This window comes from Vicugna pacos, chromosome 23, assembly GCF_048564905.1.
Source record: "Vicugna pacos chromosome 23, VicPac4, whole genome shotgun sequence".
Lineage (NCBI taxonomy): Eukaryota > Metazoa > Chordata > Mammalia > Artiodactyla > Camelidae > Vicugna > Vicugna pacos.
This window is the reverse complement of record NC_133009.1, coordinates 15,398,077-15,422,854: the sequence shown is the minus strand read 5'-3', so window position 1 is coordinate 15,422,854 and position 24,778 is coordinate 15,398,077. Positions and strand designations below refer to the sequence as shown.

Below are 24,778 nucleotides of genomic sequence, written 5' to 3'. Positions count from 1 at the left end.
TTGTAACAATTCAAAGTCACATTATTCATAACTAATGGCAGAGATAGTATTGAGAGGGTCTTTTTATACAACAGATTCATCGTCTCTGGAAAGATATCTTTTAATACCCCTTTTCTCTGTGCATATTAGTCATGTTCTTTTTCATTAAACCAAAATTGGCCCATGGACATGATGGCATCCGTCTATAAGTTTGGTTGGCTCTCACAGCGTTGAAAACACAAAAACCAGAGCCCACATTCCATTTTATAGATGTTTCTTAAGGTGACCACCATTTGATGGCTCCTGGGTCCTGCCATTCACCTTGGATAGAGATTCTGTCTTCTGTTTACTGCGGTCTTGCACTTGTCACAAATGCGCAAGTGTGAATTTCTGTCCAGGCTTTCTTTAGCTTTGGCTTCTGATTTTGAGGCCCAGAAACAGCTCCAAATCTTCATAGTTTGAGATCTCAGGAAATTTTTATGTTTTATGAATAATGATTTTTGGAATAAACTACTTTATTTTAGTGAAGGTGGAAAACAACCTTGCCGGAGCAATTCTTACGCTTTTTAAAATGACATTAAAAGTAGGCTTAGATCATGAAAAATAGCAAAAAATTATTTATTGAAAATGCACCTGTTATATAGAGTCTTTATGGACATATGTTGCTTTTATTTTTAGAGTAGTTAGGTTAAACATAATCTGACACTCAAAAGTTATGTTGACTTTGGATTATATATAACACAACATACATTTTATGATAACCTATATATAACCTAGTATATCTGTTTTAGGTCACTGAAATGATTCTGGAAATGTCTCTTGAAGTTTGGTAAGTGCATTTTCATTTCATTGGATGAAAACTATTGTGAGTGATCCACTGACTGATTTTAGTTTTTAAAGAATATACTTTTAATATAAAATAATTTTGACAATTTTAAGTATAAAATTGCATTAAATGTAATTTGCTTTTCTTTAGCTCTCTCCTAATAGTTACAACATTTTAACAAATATAATAATCTTTTCTTAATTTTTCTATAGTTTGGTAGTTAAATTATAAATGTCAGAAGAAGAGCTTTTTGAAAGGACCCTTCCTCAAGTTATATTTCTGTTCCCATAGAAATGAACACAGTGACTTTAAGTCTGTTTTCATTGTAGATTCAGATAGATATTAAAAAAAACATGTACATGAACATAAATAGGAAACTAAGGGGGAAAACTGAAAATTGAGACTGTCTTTGTCCATAAGGATCAGCAGGACTACAGATGGTAAAGTTCCATGCAGTGTGTTGCTTTTTCAGTGTGGCCTCCAAAAGTGAATATTGGAGAATCATTTATTTTCATGTGGTGAGTCTAAGGGGAGTCAGGCCTAGGCCTCCCTCGAGAATTAGCTCATCTCTGACCTCACACTGGGGTCAGTAGGTCCCACCTCCCTCAACCTTTCTGATTCTCTTTGAACTTCCCTGTTGAAGTGGATTTTACCAGTTACTAGTACACATTTTATTTACATAAACATCACAGAATTAGTGTAGCATTTTCATATTTTATGATTTTCCAAATGAATGATGATGGGTACATTGACATTGGGTTTAGGTATTTCTTTCTCTTGTTTTGATCCCTGGAACATGTTGATTTGACTTAGAAAAGTACTGTATAAATTACCACTGTCCTCTATATGTCAGGATGTATCAAAGGACAGTCCAGATTATTTACTTGTGTTATTTTGCATTACATTGATTCTTGCTTACAAGTGGCATATTTTGGTATGAGATTAGAAATATTTTTGTTACTTGACTGTGAAAGTAATGCTATTTGTTTTCATGAGAAATGGTCTCCACTGGTATAATAAGAACTATATTATGTAAAAGAAATGGGCTTTAACAAAGCAAAGTTATCAAAAAATGTAGAAAAAAATCAGTTAAATAGTATATGTATGTCCAGAAGTAATTTATTACATATTTACAATGAACTTTAAGCAAACTCTATTTTTATATGTAGATTTGTCTTGACTCTAAAATGAAATGCTCTTTAAAGAAAAATTCATTTTTTCATTGAATGACTTCTATTGAATATAAAATAAGACCAGGAAAGAAATTAGAGAATTAAAGATAATACATAAAAGAAGAAATCAATGAACCATACTTCTGTTATTATATTTATAAAATTACTCAACATTTTTAAAATTTTCTTTTAGATATTTTTGTACCGATACCTTCTAAACATCTGTGTTTACAGATTGCTAGGGGTTTTTTTTGTAATTATTTTAAAATTCAGTAGCTGGTTTTAAATTTTAATATTAAGAGCTGTCTTGTTGGCAAGGCATTGCTGCATGATGGAAAGAGTATCACATGTTTGCTCTGTGATCTTAACCTCTCAGAGCTTCAGGTTTTTTTTTTTTTGATGTCTAATATGGAGTTGTAAAAATAGTAATACAGTGTATACTGTTTATGCCCATCATTGTTGCAATGATGCATGTACAATACCTAATGTGGCTTCTGGCAGGGTATAGATAACTGAAAAATTGCTGCTACCATTATTGGAAAGGAAGGGTATATAATTTAAGGGTTCTGAAATCCAGTCATAAATTCACCTGTAGTTCTGTAACATTCTACCATTAGAAGTTTCTTTCCTTGTCGCAGGGGGCATCCATTACACAAGGCAACTTACTAAGATAGCATTTCTGCAAGTACCACCCTCAGAGCACAGACTAGCTCGGATGTTAGTGTCATGATGCACTAGAGGGACAGAGGAAGGAGTTTTTGATCAAGTATGTTTGGGAAATACTGACCCAAAACAGACCTAAACAGGTGTCTTTCCTGAAGCACTTCCCAAAGTCTTCACTATCATAATATGCAATTTATCAGGGGCTATTTGGTTTTTTATAAAACATCTCATACTCCTTTGTTCTGAAAAAAACGTGCCTTGGATGATGCTATGTTAAGATAGCCATTGTTTTATACTCTTTTCAGATTCCCTCCTAGGAAATAACTTGAGGGAAGAAGTGAGCATGTATCTGTACAGCTGCCAGGGACTTGGGGAACTGGATGATGTGTAGCAAGGCTGCTGGAGACATTGGTTCATGATCTCTGTTTTATCCACAGTTCATCCCCAGACCTCCGATTTAGCATGGCTCTGTGTGATCAGGAGAAAGCTTTCAGACAACAGAGAAAAGAAAAAATAAAGGAAAACATGAAGAAACTCCTGGGCCCAAAGAACAGTGAAGGCTTGTCTTCTGCACGTGATGTGAGTTGGAAATTTTTCAAATGTTATTGCAGTTTAATAATCATTTTGTTTGTACTTTCTCCCAAATTCCCCGCAAATATGAAGATATTGAGGTTGAGCATAATTTGTTTATCTTTTTAAGATACGGTAGGTAAGGTAAGCATTTCATAAATGGGAGCTCTTTGAGGAAGATCATCACAAATGCTGCCCGTATTTGGTGATATTTATCAGATATAGTTTTTTAAAGAGGCACAGGCATACTGATTCACAAACAAGATGTTCATTTCATTAGCTGGGACAGTTTAACCTCAGATACAAAAGGATCATTGAATTCATTTTAATATATACCAAAATTAAACTGCTGTGAGAATTACCGTTACTGAATAAGAACAAAATGTTATAAATCTTGTTAATGATAATAGTTAACCATTTTTTTTAAAGATGTGAATAGGGGAGATAAAAGGAAATGTTTCAAATTCCTAATATTTCATAGCAGGGAGTGAAAAGATATCATCTAAAATCAGCAAAGTAGTTAAAAATAATGACCTCCATATTGTATTATTTTTCATAATCCTAATTATAGACAGAGATTAAATTATTTTTGTGAACAAATATTGAAAGAACAATCCTTCAATTGTACTTTAACTTCTTTTTCTTCCCTTGAATTCCAGTAAAATAAATGGCATTTGTTATTCAGTGACTTGTATAATCCAGTTTCTGTCTACTTATCTCTTCATTTATCCCTTCACTGATGTATCTGTCTACCTATCCATCCATCCATCCATCCACCCATCTATTGGTCTGTCCTTCTTTCTGAAATCTACAAAAATAAATTGCTGCCATAGTTAATAATACTGGATTGTATATTTTAAAGTTGCTAAGAGAGTAGATATTAAGAGTCCTTATCACAACGAAAAACTTTTATAACTGTATATGGGGATAGATCTTAACTAAACTTCTTGTGGTGATTATTTCACGATATATCCAAGTATCAAATCATTATTTTGTACACCTTTTGAAACTAATATACTGTCATACATCACTTATAACTCAATTAAACAAAATTTTAAAAAAATTTAAAATTACTGCATTGATGCTCTTCAAGTGATAATAATGCAGTTTCTTCTTAGTGGCATATCAGGTAATTTTTTACTTATTTCTTTGAGCTTTTCTGTGAATTGAATATTTTAGATGAACGGTTATTTTTAGAAAGGTACTTTCATTAAATGCATAAGGACATGTCTATTTATAATAACTTACATATATATATATTTATTCCCATGCATGCACACACAGACCAGGGATTCAAGATTATTGTAAATTAGGGACAAAATGGAATTGGAAGTAAGACATAAATTCTGAGTGAGGGCGCCAGATGGGCACCCCTGTCCCACGTGTGATGGCAGATTTCCAGATGTGCTTCTAGGTGGATGTAGGGGTCGAAAGCCAGTCTGCTTCTGCTGCAGTGGCTTTTGTTGTTAGGGAGCAGACTTGAAGATAAAACGTTGCTGGTGAGGTGTTTTTGCTAAAAGAAAACTAGGGAGGAGAAGCAAAATCTTCACTGATGTTTCTAAGAGATAGCAACTTCTCTCCAGTCCTGCACCCAGTGGTTGATGATTGTCCTTGAAGATACTGCCTTCTCTACATGTTACTCAGAAGTTTCTAGCTTCCTGGGAAGTGTTTCTGTTTTTGGTTTTCTCCATTGTAAACCTTTCATCGGCACCACTACACCTTCTTTTTGTCCCCGTTCTTGTTTTGTATTGTTACACCCTTGGAGCAGAGAAACGATATATCCGATTCTTTTTGTCTCTGCCATCTGTCATTTGTTGAGACACTGTGCCAGGATCTGGAGAGGAACAAAGCTGACGTGGTTAATACTGAACAGTCACTTTCCTTGGTGAGTTTAAAGCCTAGTTGGGGAGAAAGACATTTAAGCAAAACGGCAATGGAAATGGATACCTCGGTTAATTCATGGCCGTCAGCCTCGTTTGGGAGACTTTCTGGCAGGCTCAGCATTTCTCTAGCTTTTTGCTTTCTATTTATTTACAGTGATTTGTCTTTCTTCCAGCTGCTGGTCCACCCTCTGCTCCCCTCACAACTGATGGACTTGCCTCCTAATCAGAGAAATTAAAAGCTATCAGATGACAAATCCTTCATTTCTTGCTACAGGATTGACATGCTCCTAACCTATGCTCTCAATTGCCACTTCCATCCAAGTTCCATGGAGGCAAGGGCCCCTCTTCTCTCAAATGTGGGGCCACAGCAGACAGGAATTGCAAACCCCAGTTAGGGAGCCCATCAGAGCAATTGGCCGGTACCCCCAGGGCCACTCTGCACCTCTGTTGTCTACCTCTGCCTCTATGAATTTTTCCTATAAAAATATAACCATGCTCTAAACTCTGATATATAGAGAAAGAAAAAGGACCCCCCCCAAAAAATCCCCCTGGAATGTGCATTCCCTTCTCCCTTCTCTACTTCTGTCCTTACCTTCACAGACAGACTTTTCCAAAGTTTCCTACACAGCCTCATTCTGCTCCCCCAGGCCCCTGCCCTCGGTACTCTGCCGCCGCCGCTCTGCTGGTCACAGGCGCTGACTCAGGCAGTGCGTAGGCTCTCCAGCTCCGTCGTCCCGGACTCTGCAGCTGCACGTGACTCCTGTCTTCCTGCTGCCCTTCGCTTCCTGCCTTCTCTTCGATTCCCTTCACCAGATCTTCTTCCCGTGCGCATTATTTAAATGTGAGTTCTTCAATACTCGGCCCTAGGCCCTCTTCCTCCTCTTTCTGAATTCTTAAAAATTTTCTCTCCCTCCCATGTGTCACCAAACACCTGTGGGCTAAGAATGTTCACATCTATATCAACGACTTAGAACCTCCCTTCTGAGTTTCAGACCCGAATATCTCCACCCCTCTTTGATGTCTTTGCTTGTATCCCTCACGGCCACACTTAGCGTGTCTGTATCTGGACACCAGATCCCCTCCTCTCTGTAGTTCTGCCTGTGCCTGTCATCCTCTCCCTGCTTTCTGTTCGCACTGAACTCAGCGTCACCTTTTAAAGACATAAATCTGATTCTCTCAAACCCAGGCCTAAAATCCTTCCACCACTCTTAGGGTTGTCCTCACAGCACCGCTCTGGCTTCAGGTGCTCTAGTTCACCACAAACCCCCACGCCCGCTCCACTAGGTGCCTGCCTCTTAGTTCCAGGGCTCCCCAGTGGCACTCTTGCCTGCAGAGGTGCTTCTCTCTGCAGGATGCCTCCCCTGTGCCGCCCTCCCTCCACCCTACCCCATTTTCATTTGACTAACAGCCTCCCATTTTCGAACCAGTGCACATGTCACTTACTCTAACACAGTCTTCCTCACCGACTCCTTCCCTCCCTCCCCCCAAGTTCAAGTTAGGTCTCTCAGTCAGGCTCTTCTATAGCATAAATAGCCATATTGTCTTCTCAGCATTTCCCACAATCATATTTTAAAAATACTTGTACAAATACTCATTTAATGTCTCTTTCTTTTTTTCCATTAGATTAAAAGTTTCACAAGGTCCAGGGCAGTGTCTGTATTCTTTACCTTTATATTCCCAGCACCAGCTTAACTCCAGGCTCGCGGTGGATTCTCAGTAAATCTTTAATTGTAAGAGTCAGATGTAGGCAGTGGCATTACAGCCAGGGGATGGATTAGCTAGAGAGATCGGGACTCGCAACTGAGGAGCACCTGCTTCAGGCTGTTAGGGAGGTGACACAGGTTGAGGAGAAGGTTTGAGTGACGCGATCCCAGGTTGTTTGGATTGGCAAGTCTGTGGGACACATGGGTGCATGTGTCCAGTGGCCTTTGCTCTTAGGTTTTCCTTTTCGAAAGGAAGGTTGCTGCCACACCTCCTAGGCTCTTCTGCTTTTGTGAAAAGGAGTCTTTCTGGGAAATGAAATTTGGCTTACTATTCATACACACTGGCTTTTCTGCAACAAACGGAGAATGAGGTAATTGTGCTTTTCTCTGGGCTATTCTTCAGAAATATTGAACTCATATTTGTGGAAGTCATTCCTAGAATTAAAACTTTGGATGATGCTGTTTTAGGTTTTGGTCTAGACTTTTTTCGCCTTGGCAGGAAGAATCAGTTTAGATATATTCAGCACCACCCATCCTCATAACGCAAGCTTCGTTTTCTGAATTCATGTTACTCCTTGGCCAAAGGTCTCTTAAACTCCCACGTCCCTTGCTCCCTGCCAAGTTCTTCACTTTTTATTCAGCACTGGCGAGCTGGCCTCCTTAGGGGAAGGAGGAGCGGGCTGCTAGGGCAGCTTGTCCGAGACAGAACCGCCCAACTCAGTTCTGATGGCAGAGAATGTGCTGTCTTGTTCCCGGTTTTGAACAAATGTTTTTCAGCATCCAGTTTAGGACCTCCGTGTTGAATTAAAATACTGGATTGGGGTGGGGAGGGGAGGGTAATAGCTCAGTGGTAGAGTGCATGCTTAGTATGCATGAGGTCTTGGATTCAATCCCCAGTGCTGCCATTAAACAAAAAAATCAATAAATAAAAATAAAATGTTGGATGAATTTGAGCACATTGTTTTTCTCCTGGGCTTCACTTGTAAAATGAAGACAATGTCTCTTATTTGGCCCAAAGAATAAGTACGCTTGTAAAGCAGCCAGCACAATGTATAAGGCACATCTTAGTTAAAATAGTAACTATTATAAATATATACTTGGGTGTTGCTGTTGCATAACACCCTCAGGCAATGTCCAGTAAAACCTAGCTTTCCTGCTTGGCTAATGAATTAGTCAAATAGTTAAGGTTTCTAGTAACCCACGAGTTTATTCTCCTAAGTACTAAGACTTTAAAAAAATATATCCTCAATAATGGGGTGGAGGGATGTAGCTCAGTGGTAGAGCACGTGCTTAGCCTGCACAAGGTCCTGGGTTCAATCCCCAGTACCTCCATTAAAAAATAATAATAATTAAATTAAATTAAATTAATAAAAATTCTCAATAATAAAAATGTTTAATGTATTGATTTTAATAATTTGATGGAAAACTTTCTAAAATATGTTATTCTTACCCAGATTAGACTGATTTAAGTGCTCACATGACTGCAGCCTTTGCAAACAACTGCCATTTCTCCATGCTCGGTATATTCCCTTGAAGTAATTTCTTCAAACCACCCTTTTCTCTTTCAACTTTGTTGTTGTGGAATTAAAATCTGATTAGCAAGCTTGTTGTCAGATCAGTGTCTCTGATTAGTGTAATTGCTCCATAAATAAAGGGCTGGGATCTTTCCCGTGAGTAAGATCTATAACACTTTGTGCAGAGGAATTTATGACCTCTTTGGATCATTTAGAGGCCGGTGCTTTTAAATTTCCTTGTTCCAAAGCAGCTTTTGGTTAGATGAAGTTGCCAGATGACAGTCTGTTCTGTGAAGTAAAAGGCTGCTCTGCCGTTTTCAGGGCCCCGTGTAACTGAGCGTGCAACAGAGCAAAGCTGGTTGTGGGACTCAGACCCGGAGTTAGAAAAGTGGGGCAACGAGAGAAGGAAGCTTTCCTCCAACCTTCATCAAAGCGTAAAGGAGGAGGTGTTGCCTCTCAAGGCTGAATGTAAGGAATGTACTTCAGTTTAAACACGTAGATGGCTTTGGATGAAAACAGAAGTATGAAGTGGTCCTCAAACAATACATGCTCTGAGTCCTCGTCTGTACTTAAGTTTGTTAGATAAATTAAGTGGAAAAACTGGAGAAAAGAGAGACTATCTAGTGACAGAGCAGGGAGGCCAAGCAAAACGGTTTCTGAAGGAGGCAGTCTTGAGTTGTCAACAAGAATTTTTATTTCTTCGTTTATTGTGTTTCCTTCCTCTAGAATATTTTTCCTCTTGCTTCCACCTTCACTATGACAATAGCTCTTTGTGGTGCCAATTCATATTCCTTTTAGACTGTACACGTGGTTGAGCAGACAGTTTGAACTCCTCTTAGTTAGTGTGGAATGGGGCCCAGAACAAGAGGAGATTTGGCAACAGGCCCAGCTGAGCCTATGAGCTGCCCTGTCCTGGGCCACGTGACCCCTCAGCTCTGCCGATGCTCGAGGTGTCTGTGGGCAGAGGGACGCTGTCTGCAGCCTGCCATAGGCCTTTCTAGGTGAACTGCAGCACAGGCACTTCTGGGGCAACACCCTGCCATCCTCTGTGGATAACTACTGTCCTTTTGAGGAAAGAGCTTTTGGCCTGCTACTGGGCCTTAGTAGAGATTGAATGCTGAACTGAGGGTGACCAGGTTATCTCGGGACCTGAGCTGACCGTCATGATGTCTGACCCACCAAACCATGAAGTTGGGTGTGCACAGATTACTCCCACATCAAACGGAAGTGATATATATGACATTGGGCTGAATAGGCCCTGAAGGTACAAATAAGTTACAGGAAGAAGTGGCCCAAACGCCTGTGTTCCCCACTCCTGTTACACCACCTTCTCTTTTCCATCCTGTAGCGAGAGCCTCATGGGGGAGAGCCGTATGATCAGTTGACAGAGAGGAGAAAACTTGGGCCTCGTTACAGATGATTCTGCACAATACTTGTCCTGAAAGAGGACAGCCGTAGGACCCCAGCCCCTTTCTGGGACATCCTAGAAGGACAGTTGTGAAGGGAAATCTTGCCAGGGGAAGGGTTCTAGGAGTGCCCTTGGTTTTTCATTTTACTTGGATGGGGAAATGGACGTGCAATTATATACTGATATATGGCCTGTGGCCAACTGATTGGCTGTGTGGTTAGGGACTTGAAAGGACCAAATTAGGAAATTGGTGACAAGCAAGACAAAGGCTGAAGGAGAGGGATGTGAACAGACCTCTCTGAATGGGTGAAAAATGTGAAGATGTGTCCTAGGTCAATGCCCACCAAAGGGTGGTCTCAGCCAAGAAGGATTTTAATAATCAGGCAGATACTGTGGATACTAGTAAGTTTCTTTCACCAGTCACCCGTCAGTTGCCCAATGGGGCCATGAAAAAAGTGGTCATCGCGGCAGGGATGGAGGTTATGCCTGGACTCAGCAACATGGACTTGCACTCACTTGACTGCCGCAGCAGCATCTGCCAGCAGCCAAGACCAAGACCGAGTCCCCAGTACGGCAACATTCCCAGAGGTCATCAGTCAGCTACCTGGGGGCAGGCTGATCACCCTGGACTGCATCCATCATGGAAGGGGCAGTGTCTTGTTTTTGCCTGAGTAAACACAGATGTGCCTTTCCTGCACTCAAGGTTTCTGTCAAAACTACTATTGATGGACTTACAAAATGCCTTATTCAGTGTCACAGTATTCCACACAGCATTGCTTCTAATCAAGAAACTCACCTCACAGCAAGTCAGTTATGGCAGGGGCTCATGTCATGGAATTTACCAGTCTTACGGTGCTCTCCACCATCACGAACCAACTAGTTGATGGAATGGTGGAGCAGCCTTCTGAAGACACAGTTGTAGTGCCAGCGAGGTGGCAGGACCCTGCCGGCTGGAGCATGGTTTTCCAGGAGGCTGTACGTGCTCTGAGTCAGCATCCAGTGTCGGTGCTGTTTCTCCCCAGGATTCCCAGGTCTAAGAGTGGAAGTGGGAGTGGCACTACTCATTATTACCCATAGTGACCCACTAGCCAAATATTTGTTTCCTGTCTGCATGACCTTATCCTCTTCTGGCTTAGAGGTCTTAGTTCCAAAGGAAGGAATGCTTTCACCAGAAGCAGAACAATGATTCCACTGAACTGTAAGCTAAGGCATCTGCCTGGCCTTTTTGGGCTCCTCATGCCTCTGAATCAACAAAGAAGGGAGCTCCTATTCTGGCTGGGGTGATTGATTCAGCCTTTTAAAGGGAGACTGGACCACTCCTCTGTGATGGAGATAAGGAAGCTTATGTCTAGAATATAAGAGATCCTCTAAGGTGTCTCTTAGTAGGAACATGCCCTGTGGGTTTAGTCAATGGAAAATGGTAAGAACCCAGTCCAGGAAGGATTGCTAATGACCCAGATGTTTTGGGGATGAAGGTTGGGTCACCCACCTGCTGAGGTGCTTGTTGATGGCAAAGGAGCAGAAAGGATAGTGAAAGAAGGTCGTTATATATACCAGCTGTGACCAGGTGACCAGTTACAGAAATGAGAACTGTATTTGCCATGGGTGTTTCTCCCTTAGTTTATTATGAACATGTTTGTGTGTGTGAGTGCACATACACACAGACACAAAAACAGATTCATATTTAAGTTATGCGGTATCAAGGAGAAGAATAAGCATTATTTAAGGACTTGGTATCCTTTTCTGGGGAAAGGATTAGTGCATTTCCAGTTGCACACAAGGTAGCTGTATCATGTAAGCCAGGAGTATGACCTGTTTGTTTTCTTTATTTGAAGATTAAGTGTGGTTGAAGATGTACATGGCTGCTTAGTTGAGAAGGGGTGGACTTGTGGTGGTTAATTTTCATAAACTTGGGAAATGTTTTTTGATGAGATTACTATTTAAGTCAGTGGAAATTTGAGTAACCAGACTGTCATCTGTAATGTTGGTGGGCCCCGCCTAATCAGTTGAAGGCCTGAATAGCACAAAAAGACCAACCTCTCCAAGCAAGAGGGAATTCTTCATTCCTCTATCAACTATACTTCAATTAAAAGAAAAAAAAGAGAGGGAATTCTCCAGCAGACTGCTCTTGGACTTCATCTGATCCATCAGCTCTGCCTGCTGGCATTTGGACTACAACTGCATTATAGACTCTCCAGAGTTAGGAGCCTGCTGTGCCATACTGCAAATTTGGACTTGTCATTTCTCACAATCATATGAGCCAATTCCATAAGTAAATCAGTAAATAAATAAATAAATAAATAAATAAATAAATAAATAAATAAATAATCTACCTACCTACCTACCCATTGGTTCTGTTTCTCTGGAGAACCCCTGACTAATACAGGAGCTAAGGAGGCAAAGGTCTTTATGTAATCTTCAGAACTTAAAATCTATGAAAATGTAAAAAAAAAAATCTCTTTTGCAAGAGAGGAAATTAATAATACCCGCAGGCCCACATGTGAAGATAATTTAGTCAAAACACAGGGGTTTTGGTAAATAAAAATTCATTTCCTGTAATCATACAAGAGAAGTATGAGGAATATTCATTGAAATCATTTATAGACAAATACTAGTGCAGTCAAGTCTAAATATAACCTAAAAACTCTCAACAACCTTAATTTGTTTGATTCTTTTGGATTTAGAGCCAGGACTAACAGCTGCACCTTGTAAGTCCTTAGTTAATCATTGAAAGTTATTCCAAAATGATTACCACTGTTAAAGCATCCAGAGTTAGCTTTCATTTATTGCATAAAATTGTGCTGTCATCTGAAGTGACAGCGTGAATCTGAAATGGAATTTAGCTAAATATCAGATGGTTTCTCTCAATAAAGGTTACTCTTTTCTTTCTGAATAATTGAAGAAGAAAAGAGCATGAACTATGTGTCAGTGACCCTGCAGCTCACATCCTGGTTATGAGCTATCAGCTACTTATCAAGCTCTTTGTATGTGGACAGGGTATTACGTATGCACTGAATACCTCTTCATCTGAGAAATGGAAATAACGACCTCCTTTTGTTGGAGACAAATTGAGTGAAAATGCCCATGCTAGTGCCAGGCACACAGTATTTTCTTCATAAGTCTAATTTCCCTTTTTTTTAATAGTTAATAAAAACTTATAGTTTAATAATTCATATTCTAGATGAGTTATAGACTCTAGAATGTTACCAGTAGCAAAAAACTTCAAGTTCATGAATTCTACCCCAGATTTTTACATAGAAATACACTGAGTCCAAAGATTTTCTTTGCCTCAGGTCACAAAGTTAGTTGTAGGGGAAGTTTTCAGAGACACAGTGGAACATAGTGAATTAAAAACTTTGGAGTCTGACAGACCCACCTTTAAACCCACAGGACACCACTTTCTAGCTTTGGGACAGTGGAAAAATTATCTTTGTGTTTCAGTTCCTTTATCTGTAAACTAGTAATAATATCTCTCATAGAGTTGTGGAACTTAAATGATATGATGCATAAAAACAGATTAACTCATGTGCAACAAAGGTGTTAATTAAAATCGGTACAGTCCTTCAGTTATTTCATTATTCAATTTTTGTGTACAAATAATCTGACATTTTCTTTTATCTGATAGCAACCGAGATTTCTGACATAAATATCTTACCTGAAAACTTTCTTTAAGGATTACTGAAGAGCAATAATGAAAACAATGGGTTACATAACACATGAATCCCAGTTTGATAATTGGCTGCCTCCAGAAAATTCATAACAACATAAAATGGTCATCCATAAGTATGTGTTGGACTAGTGGCATTTAAAGGACATCTGGAGAGTTGTTTTCTTAGGATTAAAGAGGTCTTATGTTCAATTTTCCAACTTCCCTTATTAAATCTCACTCTGAACAATAGTGCAGGTTGTGTATTATATGTTGAAACAGTATAATCTGTTACTAAGAATTTTTTTACTCCGAACTACCTGATTTGTATTGTATTAATATTATTTTCAATAATACAAGTTGCAAGGAACTAAATCAATAGACTCCCTAAAAAATGTTTCAATATGAACAGTCTTCCTCCTACAATATCAACCCTGACTTGTTTTTCCCCCTAAGAGCCCTTTTCATAATCTTATTTTTTCCAACTCTGTAATATTCTCCTGCTAAAATAAGAAGACTGATCTTTTTACATGCATACCCTTTCCTATTTGTGCCTGTCTTGGCCCGACATTAAGTCCAGTGCTTGGCATGTAGCTAAACAATAAAGGGCTATTATTATTATTATCATTTTGCCTATAAACTCAACCCTTCATTCAAGGCCTAATTCAGATCCATCTTCCTCATCGTAACTTCTAATCTAAGTTCCTTACAACTAGTCTTGCTATTAATACTATATTACACTCCATTCACCCACTTTATAATCCACTTTAGTTTCTTACCTTAACTTTCCTCCCTCTCTAGGCAAATTTTTAAGAACTTACAGATTTTACTTTGCTTACAATTCAAAAATCTATGTTTGAGAACGTTGCATTCACCTAAATCTACACAGGTTCAAAGCCTTTAAATTGATCCATTGTGTTGAACTGGTAGAGTGTGTTTTCATCAGTGAGGTCTTCAATTTGCATCTAATCTGATGCCCATTCAGCATTAGAGAGGAGCCCTGAATTAGGAAATTAGTTCTAAATGTCCTGCCACTCAGTATTTACCTCCAGTAAGACCTAACCTGTATGGACTTTCTTTTCTACATGTAAGAATTCGATAGTCTTTTTGGTCCTTTTAGTTCTAAAATAATGATTCCATGAATATATGTATTTATCACATTGGTGACTGGGCCCCCAAGGGTCAGGATCCAGGTGCTTGAAATACAATGCAGGTGGATTCTCATATCTGCTTTTGAATTCAGACTATTGCTGTATCACACATCATGTCATCTCTGGAAAACTCCATTGTACACTCACTAGAGAATGAGAATGAAAAAAGGAAGATAACATCTTCCTGTTGTTATGAAAATAGTTTTGACCCTGTGGACCCCCTGAAAGCTATGCACACTTTGAGCACGGCTGCCCTAGGGTATAGAGAAACGACCAGCTCTCTTAGGCAATAATGGTTCAGGACCACAAAGAAAATGACAATGTCTCCCTCTCCAAAGTAGCACTTTTGTGTTTAAGTCGCGTTACAGACATCCTCTGCCTCTCTATTTTACTGCAAAAACTCTTCATTGGCTCACGCTGCTCCCATGTCCAGTAAAGCCTCCTTCCCTGCCCACATCCCTTCCTGTTGAATAACTGTGCATCTTTAGCATCAAATTCAGTTTTCTTCTGTGTCTATGAAGCTTCCTGCATGACTCCAATTCCTCTGATAGGAACTGACCACACCTTCTGGACCTGAGGTCCTGCCAGCCTGTAGCACTCGACTTTGGTAAGGTGTAGCGTGAGCCTGGTACAGGAGACTGGCATTTGACTCCTGACTCAACTCTGATACTTATCAGCTGCATGACCCTGAACAGGTTTTTAAGGTCTTGGTGCCAAGTTCCTTGGTTTCCTCACCTGAAAAATGGAAACCTTAGAGGGATTTTGTGAAGACTAAATGAGACAATTTCTATAAAATATGAGAACAGTTCCTACCAGATAAGAGCTCAATGAATATCATCTACTCCTATTAATTCTTGTCATAATTGTTACTGTATTTCTGCCTCACTTAAATAAACTATTCCCCAGACCTACGTGAGATGCCTAAAACATAGAGACCATTTAATCAGAATTATGAATGAATTAAAGAATAGAGAAATAAATTTTATAGGTCTTGTTAAGTTGATTATAAGTTCTTTTTTATGGCTTAAGTAATAGCATATATTTTGAAATAGGTCAGCATTAAAGGAGCACTAAGGAGTCTGGACCAAGAAGGCAAGGTACTTACTCAACTCCAGGTTATCAGCTAATAGATCTTACGCGAGTAACAGCATCCTTTCAGAACTTGCATCTGCAAAATGACTCAATACATGTTTGCTCCCTCCACAGGAATTTTGAGAGAATCAAATTTAAAAAGTACACCCCAAAGAAGCCCCAAAACTGCGAAGTGTCAAGCAAATAGCAAGGATTGTTGTTGTTATCAAATAGTCATTTTAATAATGTTTGTTTTCTAATAGACATTAGTTCTTAATTTTCTTATCTGAAACATTACTTTCTTCTTTTAAAAAATTAGACATTATCAAGATAGGAGTGAACTTACAATTCTTTATTACTGAATGTGGGACATAGAAAAATTGAAACGACAATGACATGTTTTATGATTTTACTTTACAAATAATCTCTATGCTTCATCCTTCCAGGTGCCTGTGGTGGCCATACTGGGCTCCGGTGGGGGATTCCGAGCCATGGTAGGGTTCTCCGGTGTGATGAAAGCACTGTATGAATCAGGAATTTTAGACTGTGCTACCTACATTGCTGGTCTTTCTGGATCCACATGGTCAGTATTCATTTTGAATCTTAACTATCATCCTAAGTGCTTAGCGTTTATCCACCTGAAACTTCGAAAAGAAAAGAGGATTTAGAAAATTGAACATTAACTTCAAATTACTGAAATGCCCCAGCTTGATGCAGTAATTTGTTTCTTAAAGATGTTTTTTTAAGGCAAATTCATACTTAATGATGACTCTTGTCATCAGTTTACTCCCTTGAAGCTCGCTTGTGGCTTAAAATGTAGTGAAACAGAAAATAAAAGATAGATCAATTGGAATAATTCTGTATAAATATCTCAGAAGTGGAATAACATACTCCACCCATAATTAATTTAATCTTCCTATAATTTACTGATTTGTAATCTTGTAGCAATCACGTCTAAGTCTACATGATTCATGAGGTATTCATTTTCTTCTTTAGGGCAAATAGAATGAAATGCAAGATACCTAATATACAGAAGAAGGAAAACAACTTTTGAAAAAGAAATGCAATAAATTTCACTGATTTGTATCTAACTAATTATGAAATTAAGCCTTTAAATGTATCTAGGCTCAGCGACATTTGGATAGAGAGTTTAACGATCTATATGTATAATATTTGTACACTGCAGATTGCCTTTTCAGCAATATACTTATAGAACATTTTCAGAGAAGATACTGTGTACTTTCTGGTGCTTCTTTCACGTAAGCATGTTGAAAATCAAATATTAGTCCTTGGTTAAATTTCTCAAATAGAAGTATCACCTTATTACAGAATGTCTGATTTTGGCTTATAAGGCTTTTTAGTCACTCAGCCATGGTAAAACTTATCTATTATAATATTTTATTATATATGATAATTTATAATTTATGAGTATTACATGATTGTCTATAATATGTGATATACTGTATTATATAATTATAATATATGTTATATATGACTATATTTTAAAACTTCTGTGTCTCCTCACTCTGTGAGATGGCTATGAGTTTCTTCATTTTTCAAGTAAAAAAAAAATCTGACTCAGAAGACAACTAATTGGTCCATGATCACTAGCAGAGCCAACACACAGACTCAGGATTTCAGTCCTCCATTCTGGATTCTTCTAGCTAAACCACAACCTTCTCTTGGACAGCTATATATTCTCCATAGAGATTCACATTTTAAAGATCTATAGTTTCTTAAATATTTTGAACCAGATTCTTCAGCTAAAAAAAACAAAAACTAAGAACTAGGCTGCCACCTTCTTTATATGTACCCTCAAAATGATGTATCTGTTTTGAAAGAAGGGTGTAGTCCATCATTACTCTTTCCCTCGGAGGAAAGAGCAGGCACCTGCCTGTTTAATGAGTAATATGAATGTGATAGAAGCACTTGGACCCTTAGATTAATTCGCCTACTCAAGCATTTTGTTATTACTCCTAGGGTGCCTTTCTTTATCTGTATTCACTATTTGTTAGACCCCTATGGTCCATCACTGACTAATACATTGTAAGAAGCTTGCTTTCTTAAATTCGTCTAATAAAGAAAGACCAGGCCTTGTACTGTCTGGGGGCATATAACAGTATATACTTGAGCCTAACTAGAGCTACAGTCATTGCTTTGGTTATAGATTTGGGACAACATCTAAAATTCCCTGTCAGGGTTCTGAAAACAGGTTCTACAGAATATAATTAAGAGAATTTTAAATGTTACAGGCCAATCATTTACATGTTACAGGCCACCTATTTATGTATACATAATTTTCTGCTCTATCCTTCAATGTCTAATTTCCTCAAAGATTAGCCTTCTCTTATTCTATTTCCCTAAAGGTCACATACTCCTAAAATTCTTACAATCCTTATTTACCCAGAGACCACCTAATTCCCAAATATAATGGTGTGATTTGAAGCTCTTATTCTCCTCAACTTTTTAGGGGAGTTAGGGAGGATGAGGATGTTTTACATATTGAGTTGTTTCTCTTTCAAATCACTCCTACCACACCTTTTTTTCCCCCCTTCCTCATTCTCGGATTGCTTTCTGCTCTACTTTTCCCCTTAAAATGGGTTTTCCTCCAGGACCTCTCTTTTCTGTTTATCTGCACATCCTCCCTTGGTAATTTCACCAACTTCTATCACTTTGGTTATTGCCGTCAATAATTTAATTCATAGAACTCCAAAACATCCCCCAAAATTAGTGGGCCAAAAAGAAGAAAGAAAACCCTAATGGACAATGAAAAGTAGCTGTCAGGGAAGTAAGGATGAGATACAGAGGTCAAGGTGGAGAGTGCGAAGTCATGGGTATTTTAATAGAGTGAGGAATCTGTGAGAAGCTTAGCTGAGAACTGGGTTTGGAGATCTTTTGTGGGTTTTAGCAAGAATTACTTGATAAAGTAAGTAACAGGTACATCTGATCCTGAAATTACAAAAAAGATTGCATAGAAGACAGAAGGAAGCAAGGTGGGAATGTGGACTTAGAAGGAGACATCTATGATCTCAAGGAGGGGAATAGAGGACCCAGGAACTGTTTTCCTTTTGTTTTATTTTCAGAATATAAGAGATTTGAGCATTTTTATAGGAGTCTGAGATGAAGGAAATCGTCTAGAGGGACAGATGGGAGATAAAGAAATGGACGGATCATGGATAGAAAAAGATTCAGGCAGAGACAGGTCAGGGCAAGATACAAAGCACAAGTGAAGCTGTTAACCGTGGAGAGAACAGGCACTTCCTGAGATGGAAGAAAAAGTGGTCAGGATGATTCATGTGAACAGTTTTCTCTTGAAAAGTATAGGTGAGAAGGTAGAAAGTTCAAAGGAAGGAATTCGGAAAGACTTGGAAAAACAAATTACACTCTGTGTTGTGTAAGTTTTTGTATTCTGCGGATACATGACCATGACCTGGCACAAATTAGGTAATAATAGAACTATCTGGAGAAGCCCTGGACCTCCCATGAAGTTTTCTGTGATCACAAAGGAGAGTTTTATGTAGGACAAAAGCCTTTCTTGTAACTGCTGCGACCTTTATGGTAATTATTTCTGAAATTATTTTGGAATGATAGTTGTTATTTCATTCAATATAAGTATTTAGCCAACCGGGAGAACTGGCCTGAGTGAACGAGTGACAGTAATCCTGTGTTCTCTTGCTCGCTTAGCACAGCTCCCTTCCTTGGCACAGCCGTTCATTTGTAGTGTCATGGGCTATTGGATATTGACTGCTGTGTTTGTATGGCCTCAACATCTAAAGAGAAATGAGGGCAGCTCTGCATCCATACACAATGAGACCCAAACAAACAAACAAACAAACAAAAAAGAAAAGAAAAGAAAGCCATTTAAAGAAAATTAGTCATTGCCTGCTAGTCCATCTTTAGCTATCACCAAAACCCAAACCCAGGTTTTGGATGTCACCACAGTGATGTCATGAAAAGTCTGTCCAACTCCTACTTGTTAATCTCAAGGGGCATATGGGCTTATAGATGCTGAACAGGCAGAGAATATTAGCCCAGTGCAAATGATTGAGGTATTCTTGGTCTTTCTGTTTCTCCACAGGGCTTGTATACCCAAGCCAACTGCTTCATGAGAAGGGAGAAAAGAGAGAAAGAGAGAGATTCCCCAAGTAAATGGGTTTACTTCAAACTGTAGAGAGCAGAAACAGACTGCAGCCATTCTACATGAAACAAAAAGAGTGAATTGGGGTGACTTCCATATACATTTTGACCTCTTAAAAAGATCTGCCTGAAACTGTGGCAGAGAGTCCTAGGTTTTGAGCAATCCCTGGACCTCAGAGGAAGGATTTTCTTGATCAAGAGCCAGTGCCTAACATTGGGAGGAAGGAAAGAGGAAAGAGGAGCCTCCAGATCTTGCTGGAGGCAATCCATGAGGCAGAGGTACTTCCTAGAACCATAAATTGATTCATTTAAAGAACAAGTAAACATAGATGGAGAAGGGAAGTCTTAAAATAATATAAATGAGGTTTGAGTAATTACATCATTCTGCTGAACTGTTAGAAATGACAACTTCCAATAGCAGAATGATCATATCATTTCCTTTCCACTTACCTTTCAGAACATTATTCTGTAGCTAAATTGATTTCAACTGACATTGTTTTTTTTTTAATGAAGTTTAGTCAGTTACAATGTGTCAATTTCTGGTGTACAGCATAATGTCCCAGTCATGCACATATATACATATATTTGTTTTCATATTTTTTTTCATTAAATGTCATTGCAAGATACTGAATATAGTTCCCTGTGCTATATAGAAGAAATTTGTTTTTTTACCTATTTTTATATATAGTGGTTAACATTTGCAAATCTCAAAGTCCCAAATTTATCCCTTCCATTGTTCGTTTGATTCTTTTCCTTATTTTCATCCTGCTTCATTAAGGAAAGGATTTAATGTATCTTTATAAAAAAGTAAAACTGGATTGCATACAAAAAAGACAGAAGTGATAGAAGTTTTATATATATATAAAACTAGAAACTAGGTTAAAAATTCATGCTATAACCTACAGCTTTGGGAGGCGTGAGACACAGGCTTGAGTTTTAGTTTTCTAGAATTCAAGGCAAAAGCCAAACTATGCACAGTTACACAAGGCACATTTTTAATAAGTTAGGGCAAGCCAATGGTCCGTGGAGCTAGAAATTATTCTTGTTAATAAGACCAGTAAAGAATTTCTTAATGTTCTCATAAAGAACAAAGCATATCCTGAACAGTTGCAGAACTGATCACTTAGAGACTCAAAAGGAAGTTTTATTTTCCTATTTTTTATCATATACTTAAATGTAAACCAATATCATTACACCAATGTGTGCATTTATTGAAAAGTAAGGTCCAGAATCAGATCTTTGTTCATCTAGATGAAACATGTGGCAGCCCTTGGAATAACTACAAGAATGGATGGATTCTGTATCTCTCCAGCAATCTCAGCTGTATTTCTAAAAAGTATTTGGTGAGATTATACCAGGCTTGAATTCAGAGTCAGTTTATTTGATTTATCTTCATCACATGTTGTGGGAAATGTTAGGAATCTAGTTTGTACAACAAAAATCTTTTAAGCATTTTTAATTTTTTTTTGCAGCGTTTGTATTCCATTTTAGGTCTGTCATTACTCTCCATTTGTTAAGTTATAATGATTCTCAGTTTGTCTCTAAAGAACTCTAGATCGGCAGAAATGCTAATTTAATGTGTAGGGGGAATAGTTTATTCTCTAAGAACTGAAATCTTATTTTAAAGATTGAAAAAATGAAGCCTATTGGGGAGAGGACAAATTTTAAATTCGAGTTATTCTGTTATTAATTGGGGGACTCTGAACATGTTATTTAAATTAATCAATCCTCTCCTCGTCTTTAAAATAGGAGAATTGAAAGCTATCGTTAAGTTTTCAAGACAACAGCTTATGAGCAATTAACCATCACAGGCCCAGAACATACCAGACTCAACACGAGTTAGTTTTCCCTCCTTTATGAAGGGAAAATAACGCACTCTGGTGGCATTTTGATTTAAATGTAAAAGGAAACAGGAGATTTAAATATGTGCTGTATTCTCTTTGTTCGGATGGAGTGGTGGGGTATTCCTTTCATTATTTTGTGCTCTCAGTTCAGTAGTCAAAAAACTGTTTGCCATGGTCTAGGCATTTGCTAATCACTGAGTCCAAAAAAAGGTGAATAAGCAAAGTTTTTGCTGCAGGAGGTCACAACTTATTAAGGGATACAGATAAGTAAACTAATAAATAATAATTTAGTATGAGAGCTACAATACTAGGTACTGGTTCCTCAGAGAATCGTAACTTAATGTTTATGGTCTAAATGTCAAATACCAAGGCACATAGTGATTTCCAGCATCACTAGAAGTGGCCAATGGCTGGTGGTCAAGAATCTTCGCAAGAAAGCATTTACCTCCAGACCTACTCCTCTCCAGGATTTCACCATCAGATTAGTATGCTCAGAAATTTCAAGACCTACAGTTGGTAAGATTTAGGATTCTGTCTGGTTGGCCAATGGACAAAAATAAATAAATAAATAAATAAATAAATAAATAAATAAATAAATAAATAAAAATTAAAACCCCCCCCCACACACACATTTGTCAGTAGAATTAGGCACTCAAAATAGTTTGGACAGCACATTTTCTGTCATCATGGAAAGTCAAGTTATCAGATGGCTTGGTTAGTCTTACATCCAACAGTTCAGTTTACTTCCGTGACTCCAGTGTGTTGTGCCATAAGTCTCTGACGGTCTGACAGGGATGCTTACTCCTGGAGAGCAGACAGTGGACAGTAAGCCCAGGAGGGCACACTCTCCCCTGGGCTGCGCAGGGGGGATCCAGTTTCCTCTCAGATCCCTCCTTTACTTTACTTCATTGTAGACTAGCTCCCTTCTGATTGATGCATGCTTTCCTTAAGGAGGTTAATATCGTCAATTGGAAAACTTAGTTAACCAACTAATTCTACCGTTCTTTCTTCTTCTGGCGACTGAGAGTTCCTGCTTTCTTTGGAGACTACTTACTATGTGATGCTCTTTATCTTTACTGATTATCGTTTGTTTTCTTTTCAGGTACATGTCAACCTTATATTCTCACCCTGATTTCCCGGAGAAAGGGCCAAAGGAGATCAATGAAGAGCTAATGAAAAATGTCAGCCACAACCCTCTTTTACTTCTCACACCACATAAAATTAAAAGATACGTTGAGTCTTTGTGGAGGAAGAAAAGCTCTGGCCAACCTGTCACCTTTACTGATATCTTTGGGATGTTAATAGGAGAAACACTAATTCACAATGTAAGCTCTGGCTCAGTCTGCAATCCTTTTAATACAAGAAGCCCATGTATATCCTAATGTTGTAAATTAAGCAAAATATGGTACATTTTGTAAAAGTCAGTTGACTCAACTTACCCTACGAACAATGTGCACTGAGTACATACTCCCTGCCAGACATTACTCTTCTGCATTGCATTCTACATTGGTGCTTAAATTTATTCTATCTGTGTATTGGTTTTGATGTGTAGGGAAGTACTTTTGATTCTTTTTCTTTGGGGAAAAAAATACACCTTTTAAGCTTTAACTGCTCATTCTGCCCAGTGGCAATCTTTTTAGATAAGGAGATGAGTACAAGTAATATTTAAATGGCAGAGGAAGAATGGAGGTTGCCTGGAGGGAGTCAGCAAAGAGAGTGAATCACATGGAACAAACCCCTTAAACATGTGACCACAGAGTGACATGTTATCGGAAGATAAAGCAGGGAAGACAGAGTCTGTGCCAAGGGGTCCTGAGGCTAAATTCCTTCTGGGCTCCAGTAGCTGCCAAATCTCGAGTTTGAATGTCGACATCGTCCCTAGAGTTACAGCTGCTTTTAGAGTGGAGATAATCACTTCCATAGAGCTTATTTACTTTTTGTTGTTTCACAGGACTCAGAAATTTCTAGAAGTAATAGGACTATTATAAAAACTTTCAGCGTCCAGATTGGCAGTACTATTTTACATTGTTTTCTGTCTGTATCTGTTTGCATTTGTAAAGCCTTTTCTTTCTTCTGTGGACAGAGAATGAACACTACCTTGAGTAGTTTGAAGGAAAAAGTCAATATTGGACAGTGCCCTTTGCCACTTTTCACCTGTCTCCATGTCAAACCCGATGTTTCAGAACTGATGTTTGCAGGTATGGAATTTCCTCTTTCAGAACATTTCCTGGAATCTTTGAACTGTGATTTCTCATGGTTTTCTTTAGAGGAAGGTCATAAGCAATTTTAGTTGCTGATTTTAATATATTTCTGTAACAAAAACATTTGAAAATATAAGAATATGTTATGCTAGATGATTTTCTGGATGTAGAGAATATTCTGTGACACTAGCTACTACTATATCTTCATGCAAACTAGTGCGGAAAAAGATATAAACAGTAAATCATGAATATGACCAATACTCAGTTTTAATTACCCATTTCTCAAGGACTCTTAACAGAATGGTATGCCTGGGGCTTTTAGAAAATGCATATTTTTTTGCTTGCTGCCTATCTGTTCACTAAATGGAGTAATATGGTATATGTTTATCATTTAAAGCACTATTCTAATTTTGATAATTCAGCAACTAAAAAGGACTAGCCTATACTTGTAGCAGCTGGTGAACAAAATGCCTCATTTTGTTAAATCTCAGATGTAAACCCTTGTTTCTTCTGTAGCTCTGCTTCTTGTTGGCTGCTCTAAAATTACGTGGCTTCATACTTCCAGGGGGCCTCTACCAGTCCCAGTCTGCAGTGTGGGTAGCACTTCTGACTGTGGCTGGTGGGGTTCTTTGTATTTTTAGGAAAAGTATCTCAGTGACATTAGTCACACCATGAGCTTAAACAATCATTGTAAATGGCATGTAATTGACAGATTTATATCTAGAATCCTTTGGAAAGTTTACCAAGTCTCACTTTTTCTTCAACTGACTGCTCTCAGGCAAGAATTTTGAGTAGTTTATAAAAACCAGTGCACCTGGAATTCATTCATTCAGCAAATGTTTTATCAGTTAGTTATCCTGACTAAAATGTTTCTCATGCTTATGGTTCAGAAAGCACTTATCATATTTATTATCTTATTGAATATTTGCTACAAGCCAGGGAGGGAGGTATTTTTAGCTCTGCTTCACAGAAGAAAACACAAAACCTCAGAAAGATTCAGTGATTTGCAC

General features: G+C 38.3%; 1 protein-coding gene across 2 annotated transcripts in view; it reads left to right on the top strand.

Moving 5' to 3' along the window:
* Window positions 1–24,778, top strand: part of PLA2G4A (phospholipase A2 group IVA) — a 133,026-nt gene that overhangs the window by 76,096 nt on the left and 32,152 nt on the right. For both annotated transcript variants that reach the window (XM_006198776.4, XM_072948534.1), the window contains 5 exons: window positions 771–808; window positions 3,078–3,219; window positions 16,033–16,169; window positions 22,670–22,892; window positions 23,651–23,765. In XM_006198776.4, coding sequence (XP_006198838.1) covers window positions 771–808; window positions 3,078–3,219; window positions 16,033–16,169; window positions 22,670–22,892; window positions 23,651–23,765 — 655 coding nt within the window. The remainder of the gene's footprint in view (window positions 1–770; window positions 809–3,077; window positions 3,220–16,032; window positions 16,170–22,669; window positions 22,893–23,650; window positions 23,766–24,778) is intronic.